We start from the raw sequence: 18,791 nt of genomic DNA, 5'->3' as shown, positions 1-18,791 counted from the left end.
AAAAGAGCGCACAACAAATTAAGTGTCGGCTGATTTGACCACGGAGATCCGAGTGTCGGCTGGCTTGACCGCAGTTGTCTATGGGGCCTTGTCTCCAGACATTTCACATCCGCAGAATGTAGGGCAGCCCCTTTTGTTTTGTGTAAAATCATTCAGGAGGTTCTATCTGATAGTAAGTCTTGGTAAAGTCAATACGGGCCATCTTCCTGCAGCTGTAGGTGTTCAGCACATCCTGGACAGTTCACACGCTTGTTGGATCAAAACATTCCCAGCTGTTGGCAGTTTAGGTTGATCGTCATCTGATTTTTAACGTATACAGTTGCAGGGCCGACTAGAGCCTATGGGGCCATTTGTTCAAAGGTAAACTGATCAGATTTTGGTTATGGGATTGGATCAAATCTTGAAAATGGGTTGTTCAAAGGGAAAGAAGGAATCTGAAATCAGATTAGATCACGGAATCCAATCCTAGTTTAATCTGGATCTGGATCAAACCTTCAGTTTGGGCTGTTCAAAACGTGTCGGTAGGATTTGGAAACAGGATTATTCTGATCCCAACAGGCGGTGGGGTTCAAGGTGGATTCCAGAAAGAAAATGTAGTAAAACTGATAGAAATTGGTCAGATAATACATTTGTATCATTTATTGTATGTCTTTTTATTTATATTTTGCACTTCACTTGTGTAACCGTTGTAACAGTGATAAAGAAGACAAAGTATACATGGGCTGCCAATTAGGCTATTCCGTATAGTAAAGTCACTATAAAATAAAAATGATCTTGTCCCCATGAAACAATCCCCCAAACAGATTTGAATAACATACTAAAAATAATATATTCAATTGTTTTTGTCATTCACCACCAAGATGAGTCTGTCAAAAATAATGCCTGGTCTCTCCTCCTCAGATGAAGAAGAACCCCGAACATTTAATTTAGTTAAATATTGGACTTTTAACCTTTTTTAAAAAATTGTTTTCAAAATACCCACAATCTATTTGTTTACTGTATAATTGTTGTGGCTCAGATGAGGGGCCATGAAGGAAATTATGAATGGAAATGGATGTGTATGCTATTTTTGTGTTTTGTCTCAAAATAAGAAACCCTTCCATGTTGGCTCTTCTACCTGTTCTTTACATAGCTGCTAGCCCACATTGTGATATGTTGTCCTAGTCAGAGCACTGGTAATCCAGATTTGTTAATCTTGACAACTGTGTATCTGGATCAGGGTTATCCAGTCCAATGTTGCTTTGAAAAACCGGCATAAAAGTAAAACGGATAATTTTGATCCAGATTAAATGATTTGAACTGGCCTGAGATGACAACTAAGGGAGTTCAGTGGGATCTCTTTTGGAACACAAGGCAAAGGTTTATGATGCTCATCTCTAAAATCATACAGTATGTTTATGTTTATAAGGTCTTTATTTTCTTCCTCTTGCAGACAACATGAAGTGTTGAAGTAGTTAAGATGAACAAGCCCAAAATGGCCACAGAAAAAGGGTGAGTTGCTTTGCAATTTAAAGACCAAGTAATTAATTTGCCTACACAAATACACATGCAGTCTGATATATAGTTTGTGTTTGAAAGCTGCTCTGTCACAACCATCTGTTCACTCACTCACTCACTCACTCACTCACTCACTGCTTACCTTTACTCTCTCTTATGTGATCCTGCTTTTGCACCATTCGGCCTTGTAACTGTCTATGCACCAGTGTTTGTCCCCATTGTTTGTGTTCCGGATCCTAAACGGAGTTTTTTTTGTAAAACGCAGCAGATTATTACTTGGCCTCGCATGAACCTTCCACGTTTATTTGCCATGATGAAAATAGCAACACTAATCATTAATGCATTGGAAACCGAGCTTGGAGTAAACCTCTTAGTGTATTTGTCCTGATCAAGTATGAATATTTATAATTCTTCATTTTTTTAGTAATCTGTCTTAATTTATGTGCTTTGTGTAATGTGTTTATTTAGGCTTTACTTCTCCTTCATTATGTTTTCTTTTTGTCCAGACTTGCATCACTTGTTTCATCATACTTTCCATTTTTTTCTTTTACTGACTCCAACACACACACACACACACACACAGAGGCTCTGTCTCTTTTTCCCCCCTGTCCCTGTGTCTCTCTCTTTATAAGGACATATGAGAAACTCAGCTCCACTGGGTAACATTACAGAGTTTTCATGTTAGCTATTGCTCTACCAACAACTGACCTAACCTTCTGTTTCCAGCTAAGCACCACTGAGCTAAGATTATAAATGGGGGGATGGGCCACTAAAATAGAGATTGGTATTCAAACATCGCTTGCCAATTTATAATTTTCTTAGCATTGCACTATATTACAGAAACGGCTATTTTTGTTGGTTATTATTTTGGCTCAGACATGTCTCTCTCACTGTGGGTATATAAGGCCATTTGCACATATGAGGAGCTGCTTTATGTTTGTTTTCCAGTGTCAGTCTGAAACTAAACTGAAACTGATCCATCATCCTAATCCTTCTAATCTTAGACATGGAGCAGGAAATCATGACAGATTTTTCTTTTAGCACATGCTTACGTATTAAAGCATCCACTTTCTGCGGTTTTGAATACAGCACCATGAAACATTATGCTGTGTGTGTGATACTAAAGTGATCTCTGCACTGTCCAGATGGAATTGAATATGCAATACATACATATATAATATATATTTGTTTTTACTGTATTCATCATTTCTTCAAATATAGGAATGAATTTATTATTTAAGTTATCCTTTTTTACATATAACCTTAAGCTAAAAGTGTGTGCGTGTGTGTTTCCAGCGTTCCCAGTAACTCCAGGGTACTCATGCTCCTGGGCCAACTGGAGAGGATGAATGGGGAGGCCATGGTGAGGGATGTCGAAACGGCAAGACAGATCACTGCAAAGATATTTCATCTCATACAGACACAGGGTGAGAGCAACACAACGCACACAAACATGTTTGTTCAGAGACATTTGGTATGTGTATATTGGCATTCTTTGTAGCTAAGTGTGGTTAGTGGTTTTTTACTTGTTACTCCGCTGGAGTACAGTATAAGCCTTTAAACTGCGTTGTTGGCTTCTCATACCTGCAGTGAAATATGTTAATAGAATAATTTTTTCTTGTTACGGTAAATTATTAAATCAGTTAAAGGAAAGGAACCCTTGTTGTGTTTATTACATATGCTATAGAAGGAAAGACCTACAGTAACATTTCCCGATAAATAAATAAATACCTGCCATGGACGGACACTGGCGGGAGCAGATAGTGGTACCCAAGGTTGCTTTACAGAGCAGAATAAAAGATCACAAAGAAAAACTAAAACAGTTGTGGTAGTGGAAAGAAAGTTCAAATAGTTGAGTTTTGAGGGCCTTTTTAAAGATAGACAGAGCGTAGGGGAGGGCGTTCCAGAGGGAGGGGCTAATAGCTGCAAAGTGTCCTTAGGTTCAGCACTTGGTCTGGATGGCTTGCAGCAAGTTGGTGTCTGCATACCTGGGTTGAAGGAGGTTGGGGGGGGGGGGGGGGGGGGGGGGGGGGGGGGGGGGGGGGGGGGGGGGGGGGGGGGGGGGGGGGGGGGGGGGGGGTATTAGAGTACTTGTAGGACTGGCCAAGATGAATAAAAAACATATCAAGATATTACTGACCGACTACCTCAATGTTGATATTGCCATGATATTGTAGGGTTGACAATTGGCGCTTTAACAAACTATTTTCACCATTAGATTTTTGGATAAATAATCATCAATAATGTGGATATAATGACGTGGTGCTTAGCCGCAAATAAAAGAACAGTCTAAGCTCAGAAAATTACATTACTTTACAACATACAACATATAACATGTAATTACAACACTTACCACATATAACGATATTAAGATATCCAAAATCTAAGGCGATATCTAGTCTCATATCACGATATTGATATAACATTGGTATATTGCCCAGCCCTATATTGGAGTTTATTAAGGTTCTTGTTGGGTGAACCGTAGAGGATGCTATGTCAGTAGTTGAGTCTGGAGGTTATGAAGGCATGGATAAGTGTTGTGTCAGAGGGCAGGGAGGGTCAGAGGGGGCAGTGTTATTGAGGTTGAAGAAGGCGGATTTTGCAACCTGTTTATTGCGGGTTAGAAACTAGAGGGTGGGGTCAAGGTTGATTCCGAGGTTGCGGACCCGGTCGGAGCCATCGATGTCCAGTGAGTCTGTAAGCATTTTGGACTGACACCAATAAACACCAATAGACACCAATAGTCTGTGTGTTTATTTGAAAGAGTACTCTACTGATTTATTATTGTCCTCTTATATTTAGTTGGACTCACAATGAACAGTTGTGTAGTGAGAGGCTCTGCTGCAAAACCAAAAGAACCATAGCAGCACCAAAGATGTCACTGCCAGCCACAAAAACAATGTCCGCTCCTATATACTAACTGATAAAGCAATTCATTTACCACAAAATAATCAAGCATCAAGAATAATCAAGTCTAACAAATAGCTGGGAGGAATCTGCAGAAACAGTAAAGGGAGTTGATGATTGAGAATGTGCCTGATGAATGCTGTGCTGTAAAAACAAGGTAAAGGAACCAAAAGACAGAGCGCCCCAAAGGACTGGCTGCTGCTCCGGTTTCTGTACATTAGGTCACAGCGGACCCAGGTGTGTCCCTGTCCCATGTTGCTGATTACCCTCCAACAGGTCTGCAACCCTGGAGACTGAAAGCCAAGCAACAACAACAGCACACCGAGCATTCTTCTTCCTTGTCAAAACCTGGAGCCTACATTATCCACAAGGAAGCTTGAAGGACAGCAGTTCAGTCAGAGATTTTATTTGCAATGACAAATGGCTTTATACAACTTTTGTCCCATACAGTAGTACTCCTGCACCTGTAAACTAACTTTTCCCCTTTGAAATTTCTAGATGCGCAGCTTCAGCCAGTCAGGTCGGGTTGATTCATTCATTAAAAACGTGTTCAATGCAGTTGTGTAAAAAGAGATGGGTTAATGCACGGGTTAATGCACCAGTAGTCAACGTGTGGCTGGATTGATACGGTGTCGCCTGATCTGGTTCTCTGATTACTCTTTTGAAAGGACCACAGAGAAGAAGATCTGACAGCTGAAGAAGAAGGCATTGTGCCGCGTCGTAGTGTAGAACATACTGAAACATGAGTGTGTGTGTGTCTCTGGGACCAGGGTGCCACTCTGAGGAGCTGGGGTGAATAGAAATCTCTGATGCAAGCATTATTGCTTTAACAATTTAGTTGGTTAATGTATTTGTCAAACTGACAAAAGAAATTGGCATAGTTTTGATACTTGTATATGTCATTTATTAAACACAAATGCCAAATTAACTAGAGTAGTTCCAACTACTCAAATGTGATGAGTTTCTGCCTTTCTCAGTTTTACATCATCATAAATTGAATATCTTTGTATTTTGGACGCCTTGGGCATTGGATTTTGTAATTTCTATTTTTTTCCATTTTATTTTAATAATTTATTACTGTTACATGTAGGTACATATGTTTGCATGGTATGTTTATGTATTAGTATCTATGTATGTTTTATGTGTGCGCATGCAGTATATATCCTTTTTTGTGTGTGAGTATTTGCTTTGAGCATCACTGTGACATGGGGTGGAGGGTGGGGGTCGGGTGGGCATAGAAAGCTGTCCATAACTGTAGAATTAACTTTCACCTGGGAGATAGATAGATAGATAGATATATTATAGTGACAGTAAGTATACAGTAAGTCAGACGTTTGGACACACTTTCCCTTTTAATTGACTTCACTAGGTTTACCACAATACTGACAGTTTGAACTGTTTACTTTTCCCCATGTGGATACAAACCATAGACTGTATATTAATATTAACAGTCTATGATACAAACCTACAAACTCTAAATTTTTGTTACTAGCTCTCGTATTAACTTTCGCCTGGAGCTAGTATTTTTTTTTATTTTTTAAAGTTTCTTTTGAGTGAGGACAACTTGTAATCACTTGAGGCAGCGCCTTAATGAAGCCTTTGTGTGTGTGGGTGAAGAATTCTGCTGAGTCATCAATTAGTATTTTGAGCCTTCAGGCATACTTCCTCTCTTGTGCTTTTCTTAAATTTCATCTTCCCAAAATTCATTGCTTCCTCCCACTTCAAAGTAAATTTTTTGTTAATCCAGCATGACTAATGGGCACAGTGGAAAGGATTCTGTCTGTGACCCTTTCAATCGGGATATGTCAGCTGTTCCTCTCTCATCTACTGCATGGCTGTCTGTCACACCCTGTTTGCACCCTCGACTGGAAATGTGTATGAGCATGACGTTGGTCCTGGGGAAGGTGGGGGGGGAGGGGTCTTTGACCCTGTTCACAGTAATTATACACCAAGAGATGGGCTTTGCTGTTCTAATGTCTCATGTTCAGAGGTTTACAGCTCAGGAGGCAGTGAAGACACATAAGTAGAGATGTCCTATACAGTTGGTGTTTCAGATTCTGGTAGCGTGCAAGGGGAGGTGCTGATTACTAAGCTCAGTGTTTGGTACACAGTTGGAGTTTTGACTGGTGAAGCAGTTTACTTGTAGCCTTAGAGGGATGGAGAAATACCGTTGAAAGACTCTTAGGTGTTTAGATTTATAGCAGACCTGCACAATGTTTTGGACTACATAGGCAGTAAACCTGGGATTTTTGGAAAACAGGACATCTTCTCACCCAAAGCTTTGGATAACTGAGACCTTTTGTTATGAAATGGAGTACAGCTACACCAGGACACACTGTCAATCTGTGGTCTCCCCAGACCCCCCGGGTAGGGTCCAGAATGATGAAAATATTTCAGGTCGTTTGAATCAGACTCTGAAAAATCCTCCAAGATATAGATTTTCACCATAGAATTATCTATGAAGGATCACACACATTCCATTTTTCTCATGCCAGGTCAGATTAGAACAACCAGTCTCTCTTATACTTCCTCCACAGTTCATGTGCCACAGCCGACTAATATCTGCAATCACTAGGAAATACATAAATGATGGTTGTTGAGGTAAATTAAAGGGCAACGTCTAAAGGTTATTGTGTAGATCACAATTAGAATAAAATCATTGGCAGAATAAAATCATTGGAATTGCAGTATATGGATAAATAGCTGCATGATGATTATTATAATTTTTGTTCCTAATGATGCACATAGTTGTGTAAGTGTGGCCTCTGGTCTATAATTTATATTTCACTTCTTTTTTTTGTGAGAGATCAAGCATGAAAGCTGCATGCTTCATTTAATTTCCATATTCACCTGCTGCTGCACGTTATGCCAGACACATGAGCTCCTCACGTGTAAGCTCATCACCAAGTATAGATTACTCTCCAACTTGGGGTATCTGTGATATGAAGTAAGCACCTTTTTGACACAATCTGCTGCAGTACATAAGAAGAACAGCATTGTTAACAAGGATGGGAGCCTTTATGATAATGTATCTATAATCCTCTGCTAACTTTAATGTTGTTTTCAATAAATCATTTCTGAAAGGTTAAAAGACTTCAGTATCTGTTACCTCCTTTCAGTCCTGTGTTTGAGCTTGGAGAGTTTGCATTTTGTTTCACAAACAGGATCACTCACTGAGGCCTCTTCAGAGGTTGGGAATCTGTCAGCTCCTAAATGACAGGGCAGGTGTAGGGTAGGATTAAAAGAGGAAAAAAAAAAATAATACAAAACCACATCTTGCTGAGTGGGACAGTTTTTAAGAGTATAAAGGTAAAGCTCATGTGTGCAAAAGCTAACATTTGACACAGAGTACGTATATGTATGTAATGTGTAATCCAGCAGAATCTTTGTAACTACAAGTACACCCAGGGCAGTAGTCTTCACACGTTCCAAGATAATCCTCTGTGTCACTGGGACTTGTTGTTAATGGTCGAGCCAACATTTACAGGACAACCCGCTCTACATGGAATAACAGCCCTCACTTTGCTTGTGTGAGAGGTCCCTCAACTGTTTTGCACAAATGCATTACTGTTTATCTTCACATTTGTGGTCTTTTTTTATTTTGTTGTGTGTTGCAGAGAAGAGCGGCAAAGAGGTGATGTCCAAAGGCTCCAGTGGCATGGAGGTCATCCTGGCCTCACTGGAGGTCAGCTCATTCATCAACACAACTGGAGATTGCAGCTCAGTGCATGACAACAATAAGCTTACTCTGTAGTTTTCATGTCTGTTTACACAAATTGATAGAATGGTTTCCTTTAAATTTGACTATGAAAGACATGCGCTGCACCAGTCTTTGTGTTAAGCTAAGTGACTGCTGACGGTTGCTTCATTTTTATCGTACAGACATGAGTGGTATAAATCTTCTCATCTAACTCTCAGTGAGAAATGTCAAACTTTTTCTTTAAAGGAATATTTCAACCCCAAAAAGACTATTGGTATATCAATAACTCACCAAATGTTATCTGGAATTCATGAAGTTGAAATAGTTTTATTGTTGCATGCCCCAGTGAATTAGAAAAGTCTTGCATTGAAGGTGCACAGAATGTGTATTTCTTTCTAGACATCCTTCATGAACCTAAAAGACATCCATTATGTGAGCTTTGCCAGAATAAGCTCACTGTTAACTTTGCCTGCAGAGACATAAGAAATGCATCCATGCCTAGTTATGAACAGCTGTGGGAAACCCCGCTACAGATTTTAGATTGATGCATTGTTTGATTTGAGATTAGAGTGCACACCTTAGAGAAGGAACATCAAGGAAACGATTGTCTGAAGAGATAATTGCACATATTTCTAGAATTCATGCTATAAACAACTGTGTTGTTTAACAAATGTTCTGTGTCTCTTCGGCAGAACACCAGGGATGTCCAGACCACTCTTAATATTTTGTACATTCTCAGTGAGCTGCTGACTGTGGGTGAGCAGAGTTTTTATTTTTATTTTTTATTTTATTTTTAACAATTGATGAGACGTTTATGCACTGATTTTGAGAGCTGATTACAACATGTGCTTTCCTGCTGAATAATCACTTAGTGGGCAATTTAACTGTTTCTGATTTAGAAATGAAATATTCGGGGTACTTGCAATGTGTGTACTTTTTTATGTGACAAGAAGTAATTCTAAAAGCATAAACAATTCATGAAGTCACTCTAATCAAATTGTAGCTGTGTTTGCTAAAGTAGTAATATTTTAAGATTTTCAACTGCATATTCCCATCATGCATTCTCTCATCTAAGGCTGTTCTACTGTTATCTGTCTTTAGGCAGAGGTCGCAGGGTGGGAGTATTTGTCTCTAAAGGAGGAACAGGAATATTATTCCAGATTCTCAACACTGCCATTAAAGAGTTGCCTCCCAGTGAAGAACTCATGCTTCAGCTTCACTCACTGCTCGCCAAGGTTGGCCCAAAAGGTAGATCTAACATCATCTCAATCTCAATATGTGCTGACAGTGTTCTTCTTCCCTGCCTTTGCGGCTGTATTGCTACTTTTTTTGGCGTGTTACTGCCGCCTGTAGATTGGTAGAAAAGCGTGCGTGCTTGTGTGTGCGCGCACTCTACAGGGTGCCCCTAAGACTGTATTGTTATTTAGTGTTTTAAAGAAAACACTAAAAATCTAGTGCTCATTCTCTGTATAATCACTGACCTTACAACCTCTGTGTGTTCAGACCGAAAGTTTGGAGTGAAGGCGCGCTTGAGTGGAGCGCTGAACGTCACAGTCAACTTAATAAAACAGAACCTACAGAATACCAAACTGCTTCTGCCCTGCCTGCAGGTTCTCAGGGTTTACTCCACCAACTGTGAGTCGTTTTAAACTTTGAAATATATCTATCAAAGTTTGAGGAGATTCCACCAAGAAATACATTTCAGTGCTGTCAGTTTCTACTTTTGCCTGATATCTCTGCATGTATGTGTCTGTTTTTGGAAAGCGGTGAACGCTATTTCTTTGGGCAAGAACGGAGTGGTGGAGCTCATGTTCAAGATTGTCGCGCCGTACAGCAAGAAGAACACCAGCCTGCTTAAGTAAGCGGTCTAATGTGTTAATGAGCCAGCATGAATGCTATGTTATAACAAACTAGTGACATCCCCAGGCCACATATTCTTTTCCTCTTTCAGACCTCCTTTTTCTTTTCTTTTTTTTCTTTTTTTCTTTGAGTCTGTCATTGACATTTGTTCAGCCATGTAACCCATTTTCCTTGTTTCTAAATCAACAGGGTAGCTCTGGATGCACTGGGAGCACTGCTCAAATCCAGTGAGTAATTTGCTTTATAGCATTGATTTTTGACTCTTCCGTAGTGTAGTGATCCTTCATCAGTGCTGGTTCCTTCTGCCTCTCTCACTAAGTTCTTGAACCCCCAACAAAATTCTTTTTTAAAAATCTCCCATGATTCTCTTTATCCCATCCCACAGTCGTAAAGTACAAATTCTCACTGCTTTCTCTCCTCCCTTTTTTCTCTTCCCTGTGCAGAAACGAATGCTCGCCGTGCAGTGGATGGTGGACATGTGCCAGTCCTGCTGGCTCTGTACCAGGACTGGCATCGTAATGACACACGACATCGACACATGCTGATTCGCAAAGGGCTGCTGGTCTGCCTCAGGAACATCACCAACATAAAGCTTGGCAGGAAAGCATTCCTAGACGCTGATGGCATGAGGATCCTCTACAATTCATCCACCGTGAGTGAGAACGTGACATATGCATGGATAACAATTAAAGCCTGCAACACATATGTAGCACACACACACACACACACACACACACACACACACACACACACTATGTCTCACCTACTCTCTACTTTCCGTATGGTTTTTTGTCAAGGAGTGTCTCCCGGTGCGGACTCTGGATCCACTTGTCAACACTTCGAGTCTCATCATGAGGAAGTGTTTTCCTAAGAACCGTCTGCCTCTACCCACCATCAAATCGGCCTTTCAGTACCAACTGCCACATGTACCTTCTGTAGGGCCTGTGGCGCAGCTGTACAGCCAGCCACCTGGGGGTGAGACAATCTCACACCCACACACACTCTTCACTAGAGAGAGCCCAAGCATATTGCAGTCTACAGCTTGCACACGCCTTACATTGATGATTATGCAGCACAGATAGTAACACAGCCTTTTTTAATCACAGCTATTGCTGCTAGATTCAGTCATGCCTTATGCACGGACCCACACGCAAATTATGCTTACATCCCTGAAACGCATATATGGTTAATGGCAACACTGTTGCACGCAATGTGCTTTACAGGAAGAAAAATTCATCAGCTCTGCGACAGGCCCTTAAAGAAGGGTAAGACCAACCTAAGAAACGCCTTCCTCAAAGTACATTGACTCCCTCACTGCTGCTTTCTCATTCACCTCACGTCATACTTTAACTTCACTAAACTAACATGATATGTGTTGGTAATAAACGTGTATTAAAGATGCTTAGTACCCATTGATTAGTGCATCCTTGCACTAATCAATAGTGCACTGTACTCAACTAATTTCCCTTCTTGCTTCCACAGGCTTTCCGGGGAAATATTTGAGCTTTATCTGATCTGAAATAAAGCGTGCCCATAATGATATACAGTGAGGAAAATAAGTATTTGAACACCCTGCTATTTTGCAAGTTCTCCCACTTAGAAATCATGGAGGGGTCTGAAATTGTCATCGTATGTGCATGTCCACTGTGACGAGGATGAGATGAGGAGGTCATTGATCAGCTCCTCCCGTTGTGTTCTGGGCTGTTTCTCATCTTTCTTAGGATCACTGAGACCCCACGAAGTGAGATCTTGCATGGCGCTCCAGTCCGAGGGAGGTCATGTTTAGCTTCTTCTATTTTCTAATGATTGCTCCAACAGTGGACATTTTTTCACCAAGCTGCTTGGCTATTTCCCTGTAGCCCTTTCCAGCCTTGTGGAGGTGTACAATTTTGTCTCTAGTGTCTTTGGACAGCTCTTTGTTCTTGGCCACGTTAGTAGTTGGATTCTTGCTGATTGTATGGGGTGGACAGGTGTCCTTATGCAGCTAACGACCTCAAACAGGTCCATCTAATTTAGCATAATAAATGGAGTGGAGATGGACGTTTTGTCTATGTATATAATAAAAATCATACACTGTGATTTCTGGATTTTTTTTTTTTTGGATTATGTCTGTCACAGTGGACATGCACCTACGATGACAATTTCAGACCCCTCCATGATTTCTAAGTGGGAGAACTTGCAAAATAGCAGGGTGTTCAAATACTTGTTTTCCTCACTGTAAATGTCCACACAATTTAGTTAATTTCTTGGCGAGTGCAAAAGTGCGAACAGGAACTCCGTAATATGAACACCGGAGTTTTGACAGTTCTCACTGGCAACAGCATCTCAGTAGTACCCAGCGTATTTTTGTTTACTCCTCTATATTCCTAAAAACATGTCCGTGATGTCAGTATCCCAACCAGAACAGTCCAATATAACAAGCTACTGCTATTACATAGACAAGTTGTCATTGATATCACCAGCTCAATGTATTTGAAGAAAGATATTTAAAATTTCTTCTCATCTTTAAATCTCTCACTCATCTCTGAATCATGGCTGCTCACATTTTTTTGTTAACATTTGTTCTGTTCCTGTCATAGCAGTTGAACTCAGTGACCAAAGTCAGCTGAGTTGTGCCAGCCGTACACACACTGTGTAAAATGATAACTTCCCAGCTTGGGTGAAAAAAAGGAAAACGTTTGTTTTAAGGACTGTGTGTGTGTGTGTGTGTGTGTGTGTGTGTGTGTGTGTGTGTGTGTGTGTGTGTGTGTGTGTGTGTGTGTGTGTGTGTGTGTGTGTGTGTGTGTGTGTGTGTGTGTGTGTGTGTGTGTGTGTGTGTGTGTGTGTGTGTGTGTGTGTGTGTGTGTGTGTGTGTGTGTGTGTGTGTGTGTGTGTGTGTGTGTGTGTGTGTGTGTGTGTGTGTGTGTGTGTGTCCGTCCAGTGGATGATGTGGTGGACGAAAGTGATGATAATGAGGAGACCGACGCAGACACAGAGAACGATACTGAGAATGACGAGGATGAAAAGGATCAGCGCACTGCGGTAATATTCAGCACTTGCAAGCAGACACAATATTTCACATGGAAACACTACGTTTTGCACTTTGTGTTTAAAATGTGGAGTACATTTTTTCTGTATGGCAGTGGTGGTACAGAGAGAATGCAGTTTAGGCCCAAGTGATTAACATCAACAACATTTTTGCATCATAGTTGAACTTCATAAATGGTTGTGATCTGTAATAATAATGGCCCAAATTGGCTAAAGGATGTGAATCCATCCAAATAGGCCATTCAGTTAAAAAGTGTGAATGTTTATTTATATCAATCATTTTTTATTACATTAGCATACTGTTATTGGTAGTTAGTGACTTTACTATTTTACTGATTGTTGATGCACTTCTCAAATTTCCAGCAGAGGGCAGTCAGAACTCACCAACCACCACTCACCTGACAGTGCCTAACACTCCAATATCACTTTGTCAAACATGTAAACCATATATGATATGCATGCACAATTACTAGTTTAATCAAAACATTGTTCTGCCCTTACATTGTGAGTAAGCAATCCAGGGAGGCACTCTATTAAATCCGCCTAAAATTAAACAGCTACACACAATAAGTGGGTTAACTGTAGTTCTTTTTTTCACACATTCCTTAGATAGCAACAGATATTAGCAACAGCCCATATACAGCCACATAGCACACAGTCTGAAGTTTTACATTAAGATGTTTGCTTCCTTTGGGTCTTTTTGATCAGAATGATGACATAGAGACGGACCTAAACAAACTACATCCCAAAAAGAATCCTGGTCGTCCGTTCGAGGAGTTGAGGGCCTATGAGAGGTTCTTCTTGGAGCTTTCTGAAGACTTCCAGGTCAGTAATTTTGTGCCCATGTTGACAAGATTTCAAGGTGGGGTGGGGATAGGCCCAAATATCTGTTTAAATTAACATTAATTATAGCTGAAGTATGTGACAGTGCTAAACAATGTGTTTGCAAATGCTGTTATGTACTACGAAAATTGTTGGCAGTTGTGTGTCAGAATAAATTAGTACGGGACATTTGCTACAACATGGTGACAGTGAAATATCTGGTCAAGACATCAACATATTGCCTTATTTTCTTTTACTTTTTTTAATTATTTGTTTCCAATTATATATATTAAGGCTGTCAAACGATTAAAATATTTAATCGCGTTAAATCGCGTTTTATCTATTCTAAATGTCCCTTGAATTCTTTTTGTCCCATAATGCTTTTTCCTCATTTTAATGCTCTTCTCAACATGGAAAAGTTGATCAGCTTGCTTTTTGCAAATATTTTTTTCATTCAAAACAACATTGGCACATAGTCTACTGTAGTGTTCAATTTCACATGTAACATTCTCACAGCAAATAATCTCTCACACACTGTAACACTGACCATCAATTAAAGGGTGAAAACAAATACATCAACGAAGGGGGGGGGGATTCGCATTAGCTGTGCGCTTGGCCATTTCAGACTGGACGTGCTGCAATGATAGCTCAGTTCACAACGTCAAAACACACAGAAAACTTCATGAAAGAACGTTACTACTCTTTGGCCGGCTCGCAAGCCCAAACAGGCCTGTTGTTTTGTTTCCGGTCTAGCTAGATCCAGTGTGGTCTTGTAGTTCTAACATTACTAGTTGTAGCAACAGCATGTGTAAAAACTACAAAGTTTGCTAGGCCAAAAAGAACGGTAATTTTGCGATTAAAAACAATCGACTCCATTAAAATGGGTTAGCGTTAACGCGTTTAACTGACAGCACTAATATATATTTAAATGGTATTACATTGAATTTAAATTAATTTCTTATTATCATATTTTATTTAACCCTACTTTTTCTTCTCATTTTGTTTTATTACTTCCAGTGAGTGTTGCTACTGGACATTATTGATTTGAAGGATGTTTACTCTTACTGTACATTAAATGTCTGAGATGGTTAAACCTGTTTTACACACTTTTATGCTATTATTAATAACTACAAAAACTAAAGATTTACGTTTTTGGCCCATTGCACATTTTATGAGCCTGGCGAAGCGCTGAGCACTGCTCATGTTGCTGTTTTCAGAGTAAATAAAGACCCTTAATTTTATTTTTACGGGAGTATGCGGTCTCTACTCAAACATTCTTTCTGATCGCTATATTTTATTTCTACAGGGTTATAATTTTGAATCCTCAAAGAGTTCCTCTACCACATCGTCATCTTTCTCCTCATCAGCCTCAACTCGATCCAATCGGCCAATCATAGTGCCCACAGCTCAAGCCCTGTCCCCAAAGCTCGACCCCAAATCGGGTTCTCAGGGGTATTGTAACCCTACAAAAGGACAACACACCCTGCCATCCCCTACTATGCCCACTCCTACTCCGCCTGCTCCTCTAACACCTCTAGAACTGGACACCATCCACCTCACCAAGGACCAACACAAAAAAGAGGAGGCCCGGATTCCTTCCCCCGACAGATGTACCACATTGTCCCCTCTCGCTACGCCTCCTTCCCAAGGGCAGATGATAGAACGGGACCTAGCACATGTGTTGGAGTGTGTCTCTCTAGAAGAGGAGGGGGCTCTGAACACAGGAGAAGCGGGAGGAAGGGACGTCAAACAAGAAGGATCCACAGTTAATGCGACGAGGCACATACAGTCTCCTCTGCTCTTGGGGGGCATCGCTACACGTCGTGTGGGAGGAGGAGGCAGTAACTGGGGTTCAGATTGTGGCTCAGAGGGTGCTGAGGATGATGGAGGGGAAGGAGCAGTCCTGGAGGTGCCGGACACAGCGCTGCTCCTCCCGCTGCATGACCCAGACCTTTATGTGGAGATGGTGAAGGGAACACACTCCGTACCCCAGTACGCTGAAGTGGCTTACCCAGACTACTTCGGCCATGTAGCCCCAACATTTAGGGAGCCCCTTCAGGAGAGAGTTTACGGTGTACAGAGGTGAGATGTTTTTCAGAAAACTTGTGCTTTGCTGAAATCCTTTAGCATTCAAACTGTAAACCGTATAGAGATTATAAAACTAAGATTATAATAAGACTGAAGAGGGAAATGAACTGCAGTGTACTATAGTGTTTACAATGCCAGAAAGATTTACCAGATTGGAGCAAATATTTAGAAAGTTTTCTAAATCTTTGATTTACGCTGAGCAAGACATCTAGACAGGCCTTTCGGAGCCTCAGTAATTGTGATGTTTTAGTAATGATGATTTAGTAATGCTTTTTCCAAGGACAAGTTCTGAGTCAAATTTCCAGGCCCAACTATTATTATTATACGGCATTTATTAAAGCTTACTGCATTAATCATCATAAGAAAAACATTAGTAAAAAAAAAAAGTTTTCTTATCACTGTGTTAATCATGAGTTTGTTTTTGGGTTCTAATCATGCAGGTCTAAAATATTCCAGGACACTGAGAGGTTGATTCATCCAAATGATATCGTGGATAAAGTAGTTTATGACCTGGACATTCCTAGGTGAGTCCCTCTCACCGAGTCTGCTTACCGATAGAGTTACATCACTTAGGTTAAATGCAGCTAGAATTATGACAAAAGCTATGGTTTGTCATCTGTTTCCGACAATGTTGGGAGCTGTGGCATTCAAAAAAGCAGGCTACTTTAGCTCAATCTGTCATTCACATTTTTGTTGTTTCAGTTGTCCTGTTATTGAAGATGATGGCGAATCACTGAAGTTTAACTCTCAGTTTGAGTCTGGCAACCTCAGGAAGGCAGTCCAGATTAGAAAGTAAGTATATATTTTCACGTTCAGAATCAATAAGAGCTTCACAATTAGTTGTGCAGTTTTAATTGGATCAGCTTTTAACATAATAACATTTAAAGCCATGGTGAAGTTTTACTATATTTAATCTAACTTCAACCTACTGTAAATATCACAAAATTAGATTCAACACAAAAATGTTACATTAGTATTTTGGTTGATTGTGTTTGAGTCCACTTTTATTGTTCATGCTGTGGTGTTTCTCCAGATATGAGTATGACCTTGTGCTGAATTCAGACATCAACAGTAATCACTACCACCAGTGGTTCTACTTTGAGGTGAGCGGCATGCGTGTTGGAACCACCTACCGCTTCAACATCATCAACTCTGAGAAGTCAAACAGCCAGTTTAACTACGGTAAAATGCCCAACAACATGTGACTTGTCATTCTCCTTCTGACCTGCAGAAGATTTGTACATTTTTGTAAATATTTCTTTAAATTAGATTTCATTGACTTTAAAGGCCTTTGAACCTAGTGTTAGTCTTAATGAGATCGTTTGAGCATCAGACAGCACTCATTCGTTTGTTTCATTCTTTCTCCATTTGTGTGTGTGTCTCTGTTTGTGTGTGCAGGCATGCAGGTGCTGATGTACTCTGTGCAGGAGGCGATCAGTGGCAGGCCTCGCTGGGTCAGAACAGGAACAGATATCTGTTACTACAAGTAGGTGCAGTCAGAAGGGGAGAAGGGAAAGGCAAACACCTTTTCAATAAGCATTGCAGTTAAATAGTGCAAGAGTACAGTTTTCATGCAGCATTCTTATACTGCCGTACTGCATCTTCTGTACTCTAGTTTATTAATATGTATTAATGTACATAGTACTGCAACATTTCAGGAAAGAATCCTTAGAAGAAGAAGTTTAGTGGCAACTTGGTGACACCCTTTACCCGCTTTCATCACAAACTGCTTCATATATTTACAAAGTATTGTGTGTGTAATGTTACACATACTTACACCACCGCAAACAATTCATTTTACTTATTTCTGCCAATGTCACCAAAACTGCACATCAGAATCAGGTTCATTGCCAAGTAAGTTTTTACATACAAGGAATTTGCCTTTAGAGTTTTGGGGCATAACAAAAAACATAGTAAGTTATAATAAAAACAAATACTTCAAAGGTCCAGAAACATAACTATAGAATAGAAAACTAACGATAAAGATATTATAAAACACTATAAAAAGTATAATGTATCTGTTTTAGCGAAAGCGCTGCACATTTTGTGCTGGAATGTACAGAGATAATAGTCCAACAATATACTGTAAACTAGGTAGAATTTATGACACAGCTGTTGTTTTGAATTGCAATAGATTGTATAGGTTAATAGGTGGCCATTGAGTGAATGTCTTATGAGTGCTGTATTGTGCAACATCTACTCATGAAATGTTCCTCCTCCTCCATAGGAATCACTTTGCAAGGAGTTCCATTGCAGCCGGGGGTCAGAAAGGAAAGTCCTATTATACAATGACCTTCAGCACAAGCTTCAGCCATAAAGATGATGTCTGCTACTTTGCCTATCATTACCCTTATACATACTCCACTCTTAAGGTAGTATTACAATACCACAGTTTGCTGTAACCTTCAGAACATTAGCATTTACTAGTATACCTATCTCTGAAAATGCCCCCCTCCCCCCATCTTGACCATATCGCCAGTGGTTTTGCTCCCTACAAAGTCAGTTTTCAGTATACTTCCATTGAGTAATTATCACTCTACTTCCTACTGCTAAAACTCCCAAACTCCCAGTATGACCCCAGATGACCCCCAGACCCTGCCTCTTGATACACTGCCACTGTTTTGTTTCCCTTGTTGTTGAGTGGTCCCTTGTTAAATCTGAGCTCAGATAACTACTGGGCTCTCAACCTACTGTTCACTCATTATGTCAATAGTTGTGTTTTGCATTATATTTAGCCTGTCTTTTGTATAGTGACTAGGCAGAATTACTTATAGTACAAGCAACAATAACCCAAACTCAGTTTTTTACAAGTGGCCTTATACACTCACCGGCCACTTTATTAGGTACCCCATGCTAGTAACGGGTTGGACCCCCTTTTGCCTTCAGAACT

General features: G+C 40.3%; 1 protein-coding gene across 4 annotated transcripts in view; it reads left to right on the top strand.

Annotated features, from left to right (window-relative positions):
- Positions 1-18,791, top strand: part of agtpbp1 (ATP/GTP binding protein 1) — a 31,228-nt gene that overhangs the window by 1,268 nt on the left and 11,169 nt on the right. For 2 of the 4 annotated variants that reach the window (XM_034871092.1, XM_034871091.1), the window contains exons 3-21: positions 1,433-1,491; positions 2,794-2,924; positions 8,022-8,089; positions 8,797-8,860; positions 9,206-9,352; positions 9,608-9,739; positions 9,869-9,962; positions 10,154-10,191; positions 10,408-10,616; positions 10,762-10,939; positions 11,188-11,229; positions 12,885-12,985; positions 13,700-13,816; positions 15,120-15,895; positions 16,342-16,425; positions 16,604-16,693; positions 16,935-17,083; positions 17,300-17,387; positions 18,129-18,273. In XM_034871092.1, the coding sequence (XP_034726983.1) occupies positions 1,460-1,491; positions 2,794-2,924; positions 8,022-8,089; positions 8,797-8,860; positions 9,206-9,352; positions 9,608-9,739; positions 9,869-9,962; positions 10,154-10,191; positions 10,408-10,616; positions 10,762-10,939; positions 11,188-11,229; positions 12,885-12,985; positions 13,700-13,816; positions 15,120-15,895; positions 16,342-16,425; positions 16,604-16,693; positions 16,935-17,083; positions 17,300-17,387; positions 18,129-18,273 (2,685 nt within the window). In that variant the 5' untranslated portion in view covers positions 1,433-1,459. Of the gene's footprint in view, positions 1-1,432; positions 1,492-2,793; positions 2,925-6,503; positions 6,772-8,021; positions 8,090-8,796; positions 8,861-9,205; positions 9,353-9,607; positions 9,740-9,868; positions 9,963-10,153; positions 10,192-10,407; positions 10,617-10,761; positions 10,940-11,187; positions 11,230-12,884; positions 12,986-13,699; positions 13,817-15,119; positions 15,896-16,341; positions 16,426-16,603; positions 16,694-16,934; positions 17,084-17,299; positions 17,388-18,128; positions 18,274-18,791 lie in introns of those variants that run through there. The other 2 variants (XM_034871093.1, XM_034871095.1) reach the window with 2 other exon arrangements.

The sequence above is a fragment of the Etheostoma cragini genome, chromosome 5 (assembly GCF_013103735.1).
Source record: "Etheostoma cragini isolate CJK2018 chromosome 5, CSU_Ecrag_1.0, whole genome shotgun sequence".
Taxonomy (NCBI): Eukaryota; Metazoa; Chordata; class Actinopteri; order Perciformes; family Percidae; genus Etheostoma; species Etheostoma cragini.
Note: the sequence above shows the minus strand (reverse complement) of the source record. Positions and strands in the feature narration are given on the sequence as shown.